At 32.1% G+C, this 16,286-nt stretch overlaps 1 protein-coding gene across 1 annotated transcript in view; it reads left to right on the top strand.

The window, feature by feature from the left end:
* The window catches only part of LOC108917592 (calcitonin receptor-like), a 121,981-nt gene that overhangs the window by 91,345 nt on the left and 14,350 nt on the right, over window positions 1-16,286 (top strand). The window contains exons 4-8 of the mRNA XM_018724282.2: window positions 4,789-4,880; window positions 9,468-9,594; window positions 11,513-11,733; window positions 11,788-11,864; window positions 14,897-15,111. Coding sequence (XP_018579798.1) covers window positions 4,789-4,880; window positions 9,468-9,594; window positions 11,513-11,733; window positions 11,788-11,864; window positions 14,897-15,111 — 732 coding nt within the window. The remainder of the gene's footprint in view (window positions 1-4,788; window positions 4,881-9,467; window positions 9,595-11,512; window positions 11,734-11,787; window positions 11,865-14,896; window positions 15,112-16,286) is intronic.

Genomic DNA, 16,286 nt, shown 5'->3' with positions numbered 1-16,286 from the left:
TCTATGATAAACACTTTTTGTTCTTGAGAAAACACCATTTTAAACGCTTTTTAAAACGAAAATATTCAAATTGATAGCGGCGATATAGCGCTTTGACAGATGACGTTTAGGTTCATTTGCTATACGCTACGCCCTACGTCCAAATTTTCAGAACCAACTTGACCACGTTTTTATTTGAACGCTCGTTACATTTGGGCAACTAAAAGAGGTAAGGGTTTTTTTATAAACATCGAAATCGAATTTGTTTTCCGATATATTTTTTGTACATATTTATATAAAAATGAGTTGCGTATGTAATTTTTTTTTGTCTCCTGGAAAAGCAAGAAAAAATAGTACTAGACCATCACTTGATGACCTTCGACTTGTTCTTGGAGACAATTTTAATAAAAATCACAAGAATCGACACTAAGGCGGTAAATATTGATTCTTGTAACCATAAGACCTGATTTTCATAATTTTGAGGACATAAAAATTGCAACAATAGACACAATACACACTATGATTGTGGCCTTGGCATAATTGGTTTCGCAGTGAAGATCAATGAAGTGATCAAATCCAGTTACCTCAGAATGTAAAAAAAGAATAAAAACTACCCCTAATTGAAAAAAATTGAAAAAATTCAGTTTTAAGCATTTTATTGATAAAAATCTTGCTCAAGCACAAATATTAAATAATGTTCCATGTTCTCGAACATGTTTTATGATATATTTGATCTTTTCGACCCTTTAGTTAACCCTTAAAAACTACCCCTATGCAAAAAATAATGATAAAAAATTACTTTTTAAAGATTTGGAATTATAAATCGTGCAATTATTTAAAATAAACGTTACCTTATAGAAAATAAAATAATTTTTCCCTTTCAACCCCTAAAAACCACCCCTGTATTGACAAAAATGATATAAAAATTACTTTTTAAACGCTTGGAATGCTTTAACGGTGCAATCATTTAAAATAAAAATTCTCTGATTGCTTATGAAAGAATTTGTATCTCATAACACATTTCAACCCTTATAAATCACCCCTGTGCTAAAAAAAATGATAAAAAATTACGTTTTAATTGTGCAATAATTTAAAATAAAAATTCCCGTATATTGTTTATGAAAGAATATTTTACTTTTGCCATTTTCAACTCTTATAAACTACCCTTTTACCAATATTAATGTAAAATATTTTTATTATAATCGATTTTTAAATATAATTAATCATAAAAAATTTGCTACGCTGCATATAAATATTTTATTTGTATAATATAATATATAAATATATTATATTAGTATATAAAAATGAGAAAGCCTATTTTGCTCCGAAAAAATGTCTTTGGTTTTTTTACCATAACTCGGTTAATTTTGAAGCTATAGTATCCTACAAAAAAGCATTTTAAAGATAATTTCAAGAGCTATAAGATCGTTAGCATATAAAACCTTTTAAGTCCTTCGTTTTTTAAAGGGAATGGATCGAAGGGCTCGAGACATGTCGTTTTTTCACTAAAATGGATACTTCAAGCGGCGATATCTCCTTTATTTTTTATGCTATAGGAGTAAAAAAATATCAAAATATTTGTTGAAAAAAAAAGCTACATTTTTGTCGTCTATCATTTTTTACGTATCTTTCATATTTTCGGAGTTATTATATAAATAAGGCACTTTTTTTTGAATAATGATAAAATACGTTTTCAACTTTTTCCGTACATTTTTCAAAAATTACGCATTCTAAACCGGTCTAACTTCAGGATCGTATGAAAAACACTAAAACAAAACTAATTGTAAAGAGTCTACGATTAATTTTAATTCTGATGGAAATGGTACAGCGTTTACTGCTCATTTTTCCTTAAAAAATATGAGCAACCCATCTCTTTTTGACGATAACTCCTTCAATTTTGCTCTAATTAACTTTTATAAGTACTCATTTTGAAAGTCTTTTCGAGGACTACAAAAAACTCCAGGAGCGTTATACACGTAAAATTAATCCTTTTTCCATTATTTGACGTTGAATACATCGATTCGAGTATTCCTCCCAAAACAAGTCCCCTTCCACTAACCATATTTCGCTTTGTATAGGACGTACAACACTTTTTAAATAACGATTTTCTTTGTTTATTTATAAGCTACATTTTTGTGTATTACACTTTTTTTATAAAATGCGTAGTGTTTGAGTTATTCGCGATAAATCCTTTGAAAAAGTGTTTTTTTTTTCACTCAAAATTCAATTTTTTGAATCGTGAATAACTAAAAAACTATTGATTTCTCGAAAATATTCTTCGAATATTTTTTGCTCAAAATTAGAGTCTCTATTGATTTCCAGCGTTATTTTTGAAAAAAAAATTCCACCCCCGAGAAGGGGTGTCAACCCCCAACAGGGTGGAAGCATCAATCGGCGCTATGTTACTAATGTTCATTGACCTTTTCTCTAACTATCTGCCAAATTTCAAGTCGATCGGTTCAGTTTCAAAAAAAAGCTTTAATGACTGTACTAAGAGAGGCTGTGTTATTGCCACTAGATTCCCCGGTAGATAGAAGTTTGCTAGTCGAATTACGCGATGTCCGATATAAGTTGTTTTTGTTAAATATTTATTATAATTAATGTCTCTAGGTTCGTAAATATTTTAATTATTATGAAAAATTACCTAAAGGATAATTAATTTCCATTTAAGGACTTAAATAAAAGAAGGTAAAATTCGGCTTTTATTAAAGTTTAACCTAAACGTAATATTATAATCTATTCAAATTAGCGAAAGACCAATCTTTCCTAAAGCCGCTACGTTTGAATCCGGGCTGTATCGAATTTGCAAACTCATCTTCCTTACAGCTAGCTCCAAGCAAGACCGGAGGGTAAAATATTCTTTTACTGATAAAAATCTCATTTAGTGCCCACGCAGTGTACCATTACATCACTGGAAGTTTCTTTTGCAACGCAGAACAGTTCTTTATTTTTCGAATAAGTCTAGCAACCTGACGGCTGTTAGTCGTCAAAGTTTAACAGAGTAAGCTCAACTTTTGGGCTTTTATGAAGTACCTAACTTGGTCGAAGTTAATATGTTGATGTTTATGTTTATGTATGGGGTATGATAAAGCAACGCACAAGAAATTTCAAAATATTTTCTTGATAAACGATTGGCTGCCGGAATCCCCGATTTTGAGGTACAAGTACTTAAAATTTTAAAAATGCCATTAAATATCTTGTGAAGTACTTTTTTGTCATTTTTTAAATTGAAAATATGGGCGTTATTTTGAAAAAGCTTTGTAAAATTACTCAAAATTGCAGTGCATTTCAAAAATAATCTTAATCTTTTCACGTTGAATATCATTTTACTCATAGAATTTCTTGTCATATCTTCAACTTTTATTGCCAAAAGCAACGCTTCAAAGACATACAAGAAAATGTTTTTAAATTTAGACTCTTGTTCGTTTTTGATTCGTCGTTGTGCTTACAGTATGTGTTCACATTTGGCTCCGATAACTTTAATAGGTCAACTATAAATCAAAACAAACAAAAAAAAAACTTATATCACATGGGCTTTAAACTCAACTAATTTCGAGAAAGAAGATCTATTAAAATCTCCAAGTTGTTGTACAAAACATCGACATAATTTTGTTCACAGAATACCATAAAATGGAAAGTTTACCACTTATTTGAATCTGTTTATGTTTAATTTTAGCAAAGTAACTAATTTTGTTACTGAATAAAATTCGATATAGTTGGTACCACGCAATACGGCAACAGCGCCACGGAATGACAGTAGTATGCTGCTAGCAGAACAATCAGTTGATGTTTGACACTTTGACATTCATGCTCAATGGAATTGTTTTTGTACCACTATTGTGTTAGTTGAAGTATATCAACGTCTTCTTGATACTGCTGGGAGTGTTTTTCTCGCCCTGATAATCATGGCCGAACCCGACAAGTAGAACCTATTTTAGAAAATTCATTGGCACTATCATTTTTAACTTTGTCTTATGTCGAAGTTATGGCAGCCAAATTTGTAACACACTGTATTTTTGTATACCTAATTGTAACATACAGGGTGTTAAAAAAGAGTGTAAAATATTTAAGGAGGTAATAGTATGAACCAAAATAAGCAGAAAAGTCTCAATAAACATGGGTCCGCAAAGTAACGGTTGCGGAGATATGGACCACTATTCGCTTTTCAAACATTTTATTTTATTTTCACGTTTTTCATTAAACATTTGGATGGGTATTGTAGGTGACAGGTTTCTAGGTCCTGTTGTTTTACCAAACCGATTAACAGGCGCTGCTTACTTCAACTTTCTGCAGAACACACTGTATGAGTTTTTGCAAGACATTCTTTTGAATCAGAGGCAACAAATGTGGTTCCAGCTCATTTTTCCATGGCCGTTAGAGAGCATTTACACCAAACTTTTCCACATAGATGGGTAGGAAGGGCCGGACCTGTTTTATGGCCTCCAAGATCGCCTGATCTGAACCCTCTAGATTTCTTTGTTTGGGGATATTTGAAGCCATTAGTGTATGGTACTCCTGTAAATAGCCTGGAAGAGCTGCAGCTACGGATTAATCAAAAGTGTCAAGAAATCCAAACCAAGGAGGGTGTTTTCGAAAGAGTTCGAATATCGTTGAGACGAAGATGTCGTGCCTGCTTGGAAATGGATGGAGCGGACTTTGAACATCATCATAAACCGTTACTTTGCGGACCCATGTTTATTATGACTTTTCTGCTTATTTTGGTTCATACTATTACATCCTGAAATATTTTACACTCTTTTTTTAACACCCTGTATAATATTATTTCAATAAAGCTTATCTTTTTTTCAGTTTCTGACGTTTATAAATAGGTTGCACGTGATTGGATATTCAGTATCTCTAGCAGCCCTAGTGATCTCCCTGTGCATTTTTGTTTCATTCAGGTAAGTCTGTTAAAAACACTGTTTTTAAACTTAAAAACTAGGTTTAGGCCAAATCCAGTATTTAAATAACACATAATCTAATAAACAGTCTAGTTTCTGAATTGTACAGGCATTGTTCTGCAGAGCACGTACGACAAAGTTTAGTTCTGTATTCAGTACAGTTCAATGGCTAAGATTTTCTACAAGTTAAAAAAAAACAAGAGAATTTGTTGTTGTTTATAGTCTGAGTAGTCTGACTTCAACTGAAAGTTAAAAAAGAATTATTGCAACATTTTTATTTATTCATGTATATAAAAAGAGGGAAATAAACATTTATTTCTCACACGAACTCTTATTTCTGCTGCAACAACAGTAAGGAATATTTTGAAATATAAGTTAAAATTTTTGTATATAAACTGGAATACGATTGTAAAATTGTAAATTATAAAGTGAAGTGAAGTGGAAAAGAAAACGGAATTTAAAAGAACAGGCATATATGTGAAAAGACCCTAACGAGGAAAAAAAATTAAGAGAGTGGGAAAAATAAAAAAAAATAAAGATTATTGACTGGTTACCAAAGAATTTGTCAGAGAGAGATAGATACAAATAGAAATAATTATAGTGGAAAATAGTAAGATAATTAAAGTTAGTCTATCAGTATAAAGAAAAATTAAAGTTGGGCCAAAAAAAGACTCAAAAGTCCATTCTCTTAAAAAAAAAGGACTCCAATACGATATCCAGGACAGACAGGACGAAATTCTGGATAGTCACTAACAAGCGGTAGTTCCAAAGATATAACAAATTCAGGAAAAACGAAGACTCCAGGACAAGATTCCAGACGCATAAAAGTAAGCAGCAGGTTCCGGCTATCCATTAACTGCAGGAAGACAAGGATTCCAGGACGATATCCAGGTCTAGTATAAGAGGGCAAGCAGTTCGACAATAAAAATCGACAAGAAGTACGTAGAGGTAACTTTATGCACAAAGAATTACAAAATCTTATAAGAAGCAAAAAAGAGATTGATAAATACAATCTCAAAATTCATATAAAGCCTATAGGAATAATAATAACAAAATTTAAAGTAGTCTTCTCTGAAAATAAATTTGAAATAAATACAAATTCTTCATCCCTGATAAATATTAAATAAATTTAACTTCGCTATACGAACAACTATAATAAATTTTGTCATATTAAAATTTTGATTGATATTAAGTATAAAAGTAAGCTTAGTAACACATTGAGAAAGAAATTTTAAGATAATTTTTTATCGCCCCAAGCATAGGCGACCAACAGTACACAACAACAAATCGATTTGAATACCACTATATAAAAAATGCTCAAGGTGTCACAAAAGTGCTATAAGATAATTTCAAATATTCCTGAAACTGTACCTGGCATTTCACACTTATAATAATTGCTTGTTATAAAAAAATTAAACTAATAAATAAATTCATTTCTGAATAATATCTTTTGTTTAGTGTGGTNTCCAGGTCTAGTATAAGAGGGCAAGCAGTTCGACAATAAAAATCGACAAGAAGTACGTAGAGGTTACTTTATGCACAAAGAATTACAAAATCTTATAAGAAGCAAAAAAGAGATTGATAAATACAATCTCAAAATTCACATAAAACCTATAGGAATAATAATAACAAAATTTAAAGTAGTCTTCCCTGAAAATAAATTTGAAATAAATACAAATTCTTCATCCCTGATAAATATTAAATAAATTTAACTTCGCTATACGAACAATTATAATAAATTTGGTCATATTAAAATTTTGATAGATATTAAGTATAAAAGTAAGCTTAGTAACACATTGGGAAAGAAATTTTAAGATCATTTTTTATCGCCCTAAGTATAGGCAACCAACAGTACACAACAACAAATCGATTTGAATACCACTATAAAAAAAATTCTCAATGTGTCACAAAAGTGCTATAAGATAATTTCAAATATTCCTGAAACTGTACCTGACATTTCACACTTATAATAATTGCTTGTTATAAAAAAAAATTAAACTAATAAATAAATTCATTTCTGAATATCTTTTGTTTAGTGTGGTGTATTGTTTGGTATTTCTGCAGAGTTTTAACCTCACTAGAACTCACTACTGAGAAGGGTCGAAAGCTAGCCAAGGTATAATTGACAACTTAAATTTCAACATAGACCTATACACAACAGGACCATAATTATATTAATTATACAAACAAATCACATACACATACATATTTCTACTCATAACAATATTGGCGCATACACATAAATATTTCTACCCAAAACAATATATTGATACCTACCTGTTAAGTTGTCACTTCCAGTTGTCAGAAACTACTAGATTTAAAAAATTCATTCCTAATGGAAAATAAAATCTACTATGCACCACAATCCAGGTATTACTGAATTATATTGCCCTTGGTAGACATTTATCCTTCGCACCACTGGCCCTCAGGCTAGATTGTCGACGACCTTAGGACAATATAATCCCTACGACGCCCTTAGATCATAAATTTTGTATTTCGATATTACCTAACACTTTATTTATTTCACGTACGGGTACTTTAGACAAGCACATGGAAATATACAACACCAAGTCCCCAAATTCTGGCGTGTTTGTTCTAGTAAACTGTTTCCCAAGATTATTAAAACAAGTCAAACAGGGTATTATATTGATCGATGGCAGGTATAAGTACTGTGACATTTATTGCCTGTATATTATATGTCCCCATTTAAAGACAGGTTGAGTCGATGTTAATAACGTCCACAGTTTAAGCTTTGCTAGAATTATCGAACTAATTATAGCGTAGAACGCTAATAATTTCATCAATCGTAATACACATCAGCCAAAAATCACAAAAGCTGCAGAGTTTGTTTATGTTTAACAGGAAATTAAATTTAATATTGAAAGGAAAGTCCTTCACAAGCAATTCAAAACGCTCTGAATTTTTAACAAGTTTCAGTAAATTGCCTGCAGAACGTAAACACCAATCTTAATTACTACTTCTGAAACAAATTACATTTAAGGACGAATCTCAATTACTGCCTATTGAAACAGATTAACTAATTCGAAAATAAACACGAAGCCAATGGACTTTTACCGTTTTATCCAAGATACTTATTGAGTAAATAAAGATTAAAGGTTAAAATTAGGCCGGAGCAGTTGTTGCTCTCCCAGAATTTCTCAATATTTAGTGCAGAAACATTTTAACGCCACTTTATAATCCTTCCCAAACAATGCCACAACTTTGGCGTCTAGCCTCTCGCACTCTCGACAATCTGAGGCGATGATAGGGGCCGAAGTTGGATAATTAAATTAGTTTGTGTGCCCTTCGACGACAAAAACATCACATTTCCACATTGTAATTGTCAATATTGGGCTAATTAATACACAGCAATCGCTTTTCCAGTTTAACTTAGTGGTAACGTATAACATTGGTAATATTTTTTTCAAGATTTAGCTAAATTTTTAATTTTTGATCTATCAGATGTTTTATATTTATATAGGGTGTTCCATATTTATAAAATATATGAGTATAATGATGTGTTTCTTGAATTTTACAGTAAATATTATTGCACTAGTTAAATTAGGACTTATATTTATCTGCGGAGGTAAAATATTGACCAAAACGCGTTTGACTTTTTTTCATTTGTAACTATCAAATCCTTTAGAAGATCAATTTCGATACTTTTGGATGATGTCTTGGGTCCCATTTTTAAAAGAATACTTAATTTATCGTTGGCAAAACTGCCGATTAACACCAGCGATAAATAAAAAAAGGGCCTGTGAAAAATATGAATTATATCCTCTAGTGATATTTAATCTTCGTTTAATCCCTACCGATATATCAAGAAGTGTCGAAATAAGCTTCGTCTTCCCACAAACCTTCCTCGCCGTAATAACCTTTCTTTGTTAGGTAAGTGCGTCTCGACAAGGTCCATTCAGTGCGGCTTTTTTTCATTAGACTTTTCTTTTGGACCGCGCCAGCTACAATGATTTCAAAGGAAATGGAAGGGCCCAAATCAAAGTCATCAGCCGGAGTTAATCAACCAAACTTGAATCAATTTTCCACTTTGGCTCGCGGACGCATTTGAAATCGATGTTTATAATAGGTCGATTAATAATTTCATAACCAATTTCGACACTGTATTTACAGAAATAAATAGGAAGTATGTTTTCCATTACCAGTGAAACTTATAGCTGCAGTTGTGTGGGTAATTTAGTACAGAACAAATTCAGAAAATTGTTACTTATTTTCTTTCTCTGTTTATTTGCATTTTTCGCTACTTGTGAAAAAAATTAATTGAATAAACCTTTGCACCTAACATTTATAAATATTTGTATAGGGTATTTCACAAATATTGAGCCACCAAACTTTCCCAAAATTGCCTCAAATTATTACACATAAATTTTAGGAAGATAATACTATAAAATAATATTAAAACCCAAACAGTATCGAAATCTGGTCAACAGGCAAATTTGGAAAACCCTATTAAAAATTATTAAATCTCAGGACCCTGCAGTCGAACGATGTCTTATTTTTCCGAGGCACCCTGTATAACAAAGAAACATAAGAGACAGTTGTTGCATGTTCAAGTCACATCTTTTTCAGAACACTGAGATGTACCAGGATCCGGATACATACGCAACTGTTCACCTCCTTCATCTTAAACAACATCATGTGGATTTTGTGGTATGAAAAGGTCATCCCCGATCTTGAAGTTACTTGGAGTAACCCAGTAAGTATCAAATTTGTTTTAAATTACTATTAATGGTAATGTTGGTAACAAGTTGAAACTGAAATATATTTCAAAATGTTAATAAATCACTACTGTTTTGAGAAATATGTTGATTGTGTATATATATACAGGGTGATTTTACTTTAAATACAGAAACTGTAAGTATAGATGAAGGGGATAAAACTTCTATAAACTCTATAAACTTTTTTCCTGGGGAACACGGTATTGAAGATACAGGATGTTAAAGTTTACAAAAAAATATATGTATATTCTCTGTCATATCTTCATATTACGCTGACGGAATTGAATGGAATTTATTACATCGTATTCACTTAATTAAAAAATATATCAAACTAAATAATGAAGTAACATATACAGGGTGATCCATTAACAATGGTAGTCGCTTTTTTGGAATAAATGCCACACAAATTGTTTAAAAAAATCTATGAGATGTCAGTTAGTGTTACTTGTAAGTTGTGCATATTTTGAAGCAAAGTTTATATACACAGCGGAAATCCACGTTTTTTTTGTACTTTCTTCTAAAGGACATGTAAAGTTATACATGCTAAATTTCAAATGTATGTAAACACATTTGGGTCCGTCTTACTCAGTTCCATAATACAAATGTTGTCTTGCTTCACCACAAATTAAAACAATATCCATCAATTCCGAGGTGATATACACGCAACAAATTTTTGACAATAACTACTAAAAAACTTGTGTAAACACTATCGCTACGACGATTGTAAAATCGAATTTCAGTATTCGGAGCTGAGGCCACGTGGCTCTCCACGCGTATAGCGAATGATGCTAGAGATCACAGTTGTCGAGTTTTGTAATGGTTGAAAGTACTACAAATTCAATTTTTTTTTTCTCGGAAACTATAAGGATTTTACAAAACTTTTTTTTACGATATCGACTCCATTTCTCACACTGCATCTATTCCCAAATTATTTTGAATAAGTTGTGAATCACCCTGTATGTTGGTTTGAGTTTGGTATTTTGGAAGAAATCAATAAAAAAATTTAATACACGTGTAGTTTTTAACCTGGAATGATTAGAACAAATATTTGAAACTTTACATATTCTTCAAAAGAAACTAAAGTTGTCATCTAAAAAAAAATATAGATTACGTCGTATTTCCTAGTTAGGACACCCTATTTTTATACCTATACCTATTTACCTATATACCTATATGTATACCTATATACCTATTTTTTATTAAAAAATGCGCGACTTAATATCAATCGACTCTCTGAGCATTATTTTTAAAACAATTTTGTGTTTGATGTAACGAATTTATTCTAAGGTAGCGACTGACGTTATAGAAGATTTTCACGCATTTACAATCACACTAAGTTGATTTTTGAATTTAAATTACGAACCTGTCTGAAAAACTAGCGGAGCAGGTATTTAATTTCACATCTGAATAACCTGAAAGCAAAAAACAGTCAGGAAATACGGCAGGATAAATTCAGGGCCAACTGAAAATGTAATAAGAAAATCTTTTGAGTAAAGCAACACGGGACCTGTCGGTATTTACATATGGGGGATGGGTCCTCTTACCGAAAGAGATTCTCAGGATATTTGCTATTCAATTTTTGTAGATAGATGGTAGATAGACTACAGTTTGCTGTGATGCAAAGACAACGCGATTTTTGTCACTTAAATAGGGTAAACTTTGAATGGGGGTTATATTCATACAACCTTTGACCTTTAAAAACAAATATCAAGTTGTTGTCTCAAATTCTATCCTGTATTTTCGATGTATGAAATCTTATAATACAAGAAATAATTCCACTCCACATCACATTCTACTTTCTTTATCAACCACATTAAAATTATAAAGTCAAAATGTGAATCTTGAAAGATTTCACTACAAATTTCTTCCATCTTTCGAGTTTTTATCTCCTTCCAGGTGTGGTGCCAGGCGCTCCACATAGTGAAAGAGTATTTCATGGTGGCCAACTACATGTGGATGCTCTGCGAGGGCTTGCATCTCCACCTGGCGCTGGTGGTGGTCTTCGTCAGAGAGGAAAGGACAATGAAGTGGTTTTTCGTGATCGGATGGGGTATTCCCGTGGTGATAGTCGCTGTGCATAGCCTAGTAAGGGTGTACGTCACCGAAGACACGTTCATGTAAGTTAATTTAGTTAAATGATTCACATGTGACATCTGTGATTTTTTTTCCAGGTGTTGGTTGGAAGAAATGTCTTACAGTTCGTGGTTCCTTAGCGTTCCAGTACTTATTATTCTGTCTCTTTGCACAGGTAAGTCAAGCAAAAGCTATCAGTAGTGCTGTATATACAGAGTGTCTTGTAACGAATGAGACATGTGGTTCCTGAAGTCAAAATATCTTGTTTTAGTGCAAAAGTTAAGCATATATGGACTCAAAGATGGAAAAAGCAGGGATTTTTCTCGATATTTTTAGACACAGTAGATATTTGTACTAAATTCGGTCTACGTGATGCACGATAAATTCCCATAAATCAAATTTAGTCCAAATGTTTACTATATGTCAAAAAGTATAGGGAGAAAACTTTTTTTTAGTCTTTGACCCCTGTATATTTGTTATTATTAACTTTTACAATAAAGTAAGTTGGGTTGGATCCCAGGAATCTCGCATGACCCATTGGATACAAAACACCCAGTATATTTCTTTAACCACAGCTTCTATTCGAGAAATTTTAAACCAAATTACGCTTACAGACCATCAATAATATAAGGGTAGATGTAAATTTGAATTTATATTGAAATCTCCTCCTAATTCCACTAAACAACGAGTACGGTCGTAAATTGAGAGTGGGTGAAATAAAAAATCGATCAAAAGGACATATCCCTTATTGGTAACAGAGCAGTGTTAATTACAAGGCTCCTCGATGTATTGGGAAAGTTTAAATTAACACCCACAATGTAGACGCCATTAGAGAGTCCATCAAAATGATGAAGTGCAGGTCATAACTAATCAGAAACTCTATATAGTTTAACTTTAATGCAGATTCAGTGAAAAGTTAATAAAATCACAATGCGGTGAAGTCAATGATGTTAATTAGCTTTGAAGGTACTGGCGAGGCGGATTTTCCATTTAAAAATTAAGTTAGGTAACGCCCAAAAGAAATGGGAGATTCTATGTATATATGTAACTGAAACTAATTTAAAAACGAGAAAAAGTCTTATCCGCGAGGTTATTGTAAAATTGTCTAAAAGAACCTAATACAAGACATCTCTCATCTCGCGAGTCAAAAACTTTTATTAGCTAACTTTTCTATTTATTTTAGAAGCCGAGATATTGCAAAATTTACAGCGCGCATCAATCGTAGTTTACGTCGTAAGCTATATTTTGCGAAAAATTCAACTCTTAATATTTATAAACAATTGCGCTACGATTTTTTTTTAAATGGCTCGCTATTTTTGGTGAGATAGCATAAATAGCAACAATTTTTTTCAATTTGTTTATAAGCGAAAAACGCACGGTTTTTAATGCAAAATTTGATAATGTTAATGTCAAAAAAACGGTGATATTTTTTAATAGGTCGCTTAATTACGTCTTTAAGATTACAATGACGCTTTCAAAATTATGTTTGGCTGAAAATTTACGTCTGTAGAGAGTCTTAAAGTTCATAACTTTTGGAGCCTCCGTTATAAACAAATAGAATTGTGCGAAAACTATTGTACCTACAGCGCCCACTTTTGGCACACTTTTGAAGTATGACAAAACCCNAAATTTCTAAAAGTCTTTCAAAAATTATTACTCACATAAATTGTGAATAATTATAATTTTAATTTTTTCGTTTACTTTTAAAATATTTATCTAAAATTTATTTTTTATTTATAAAAAAAGTATAAGAATCTTTTGGATACTTAATTAATACCAACAACATGGTGCAACATGCAAAAATTTTGGTCGTGAAAATTAAAAAAGTGAATAAATAAACATAATAAATTAATCATTTTTTAAAGTAACTGTTTATCGGCATGTCAAAAGTCCAATAATTAATAATAAAATGTAGTTGAAAATATGATAATTGAATTTTTTAGTTGCGAGACATCGATTTAAAAAAAATCATCGAAATTGGTCCATTAGACGCTGAGATAAGTGAAATTTTTCCGAGTGTCGCAATTTTGAACTCGAGAATTCAGATCTGAGTAGCTGTGTGCTTGCTCCCCCCACCACTGATACCTCATTGATTTCACGTGGTCTTGAATATCTTTGAGTGACATTTTAAATGGGACGCCCGTGATTGCAAATTTTGAAAATTTATATCTGGAAAGTACTCGAAATAACAAACCTATTGGTTCAAAAAACAGCCCTTATAGTTTTGCTGTAAATAATGGTTAACTTTAACGGGCTATAACTCCGAAAATAATGGGCGGATCATCAGGTTTTTTTTATATACTCGCCTTTCCGAGTACTTTCGAACCATATTTTAAAATAAAAAAAAATTGAAAAATTTGAAAAAACATTAAATTATTGCAATTGTTTATAAGCGTGAAAATTGCGAAAATGTTTAAACAATCACCACGGCTCACCTAATCGTCCGATTTGAATTTTTCAAAAAGCATTTTAAAGCTTGAGAGCTCTTCTTTTTGTGTTGAAATTTTCAAGTATTCAAAGGCTTTAGATTTTTAGAAATTTGATTTTGAAAATTCTTTAATTTAAAAAAAAATAAAAAATATTAAACAATTATGTATTATGTAAAAACTATAGAACCGAATTGGATAAAATTTGGTGTGATGATTCTATGCACTAAGAAGTTTAATTGAAAAAAAGTATGAAGATCCTAGGTATTATTCAAGTGCCTGAAAAAATTTACAAATAAGCTAGCATTATTTGCAATTTTTTAAATGATTTTTCCGGTATTTGCAACAACAATAATTATTTTTTCGAATTGCAACTAACTCTATTTTGATCAAAATTTAATTACAAAACTTTTTTTCCTCGTCCATTTTTGTCTAAAACGAATAGCTGCAAAGTTGTCGACGAGTAATCCAAGAAAAAAATGATTTTTTTTGCTATTTTTTTTTACTTTTTGCAATAACAATTAAGCCCACGTTTTTTTTATTTGCATAGAAATATTATCATTTCTGATGATATTTAGAAGCCGTTAAAGCAAAAATCTCCGATCATATGCGTTTTACGCAACCCGGAACAGATACCGCCTAGACTATTATTATTTATATTCGTTATCACTTGCAAAAGCCTTACGGAAAAACTACACTTTCGAATAAAAAGACAATGCTTCGCACGTGATAACTAGTAGATACATTTTTTTTATCGATAACAACGTTCCTCTTGTTACAGTCTTCTTGATCAACGTACTGCGTGTCATCCTGACCATCATGCACCCAAACTCGCCCAACCCGGCCCCCGTGGGCATCCGAAGGGCAGCCCGAGCTGCCCTGATCCTCATCCCACTCTTTGGACTGCAATTCATCCTGCTACCGATGGTACCAGCCCAGCAGCACCCGCTGTATCACTTCTACATGTGGCTATGTCTCGTCATTGTTCCATTTCAGGTAAGTCCGTACAGATGTGTCTCTTTCTGAATATTCGTTTATAAAGGGTGCTTTGTAACGAATGGGCCATACTGTAATGGGAGGCTCCTGGAGTCACATGGGGTGAAATATGAAAAAAAAGTCTCTTCGGTAGTTTTTGAAACATCCAGGAATCTTCCATTAAACATTACAGTATGGGCCATCTGTCACAAACCACCCTTTATAAGGATGGTAACGATTCTCATTTAAGGAGGAAATAATGGGAACACGTTTCGGTAATATTAAAATGAGAATCCTGCGCGAACGGATAACCTCCGACTTTTTTTTCATGAATATGCATGCTAACGGCTTAATTTGCCGATCCCCATGCATATTTATAACTTTCATCCATCAGTGTAATCACCTGACTCGAACAAACACAAATATCCACATCTCCCGTGCTCTCGACAACAAAAATTTTCCGATTATTATTGATGTTACTGTTATGGGAGTAATGATGGATTGTTTCAATTCTCTTGTAACTAATGATAGATTTGTTAGAATCATATTAAAATGAAGATAATCAGACGGAGATCGTTTCTTTGTAGTATACGGTAAAAATAATGGAAAGCCGACAGTGGGACATGCAAACGTGTGACCAGACGAATTATATCAAATTGCCGGCATCGATTTCCATTAAAACAATTTACATTTAGAGTAATCCGAAATGTTTAATTACCTCTAGAACCGTAATTTAGTTGAAACGGATTTAATTATTTAATAAGGGGGAAATGTGCTAATGTGCAATAAAGGTGTTAATGACTTGTTCAAAATGCCGAAAATACAGGGTGAATATTAAATTTGTACATATAGTTTAATGTATTTCACAACACTGAAAACTACACAGTACACCCCAAAGCAAACAGGACTTTTCAAAAATAAGAACAACAAAAAGTTTTCTTGACAAAACCAATTTGTTTTATTCAAAATATTCCCCTTCCGACTCCGGCTTCTACGTCCACAGAACGCTTTCCTTTCATCGGGAAATACATTTCTCCGTAAAGATAAAAGTTGGACGTTGCCAAATCAGGCGAAGACTGGGAATGGTTGACAGTTAATTTGCGATTTTTAGTCAAAATATCGGTGACAAGTGTCTATCAATGAGATGAAGCATTATGGTACAACAAACGCTAACTTTCTTCTGCGAGATATTCTGG

The sequence above is a fragment of the Anoplophora glabripennis genome, unplaced genomic scaffold (assembly GCF_000390285.2).
Source record: "Anoplophora glabripennis isolate ALB-LARVAE unplaced genomic scaffold, Agla_2.0 scaffold80, whole genome shotgun sequence".
Taxonomy (NCBI): Eukaryota; Metazoa; Arthropoda; class Insecta; order Coleoptera; family Cerambycidae; genus Anoplophora; species Anoplophora glabripennis.
The sequence above is the reverse complement of the archived record's forward strand: the minus strand, read 5'-3'. Positions and strand labels throughout refer to the sequence as shown.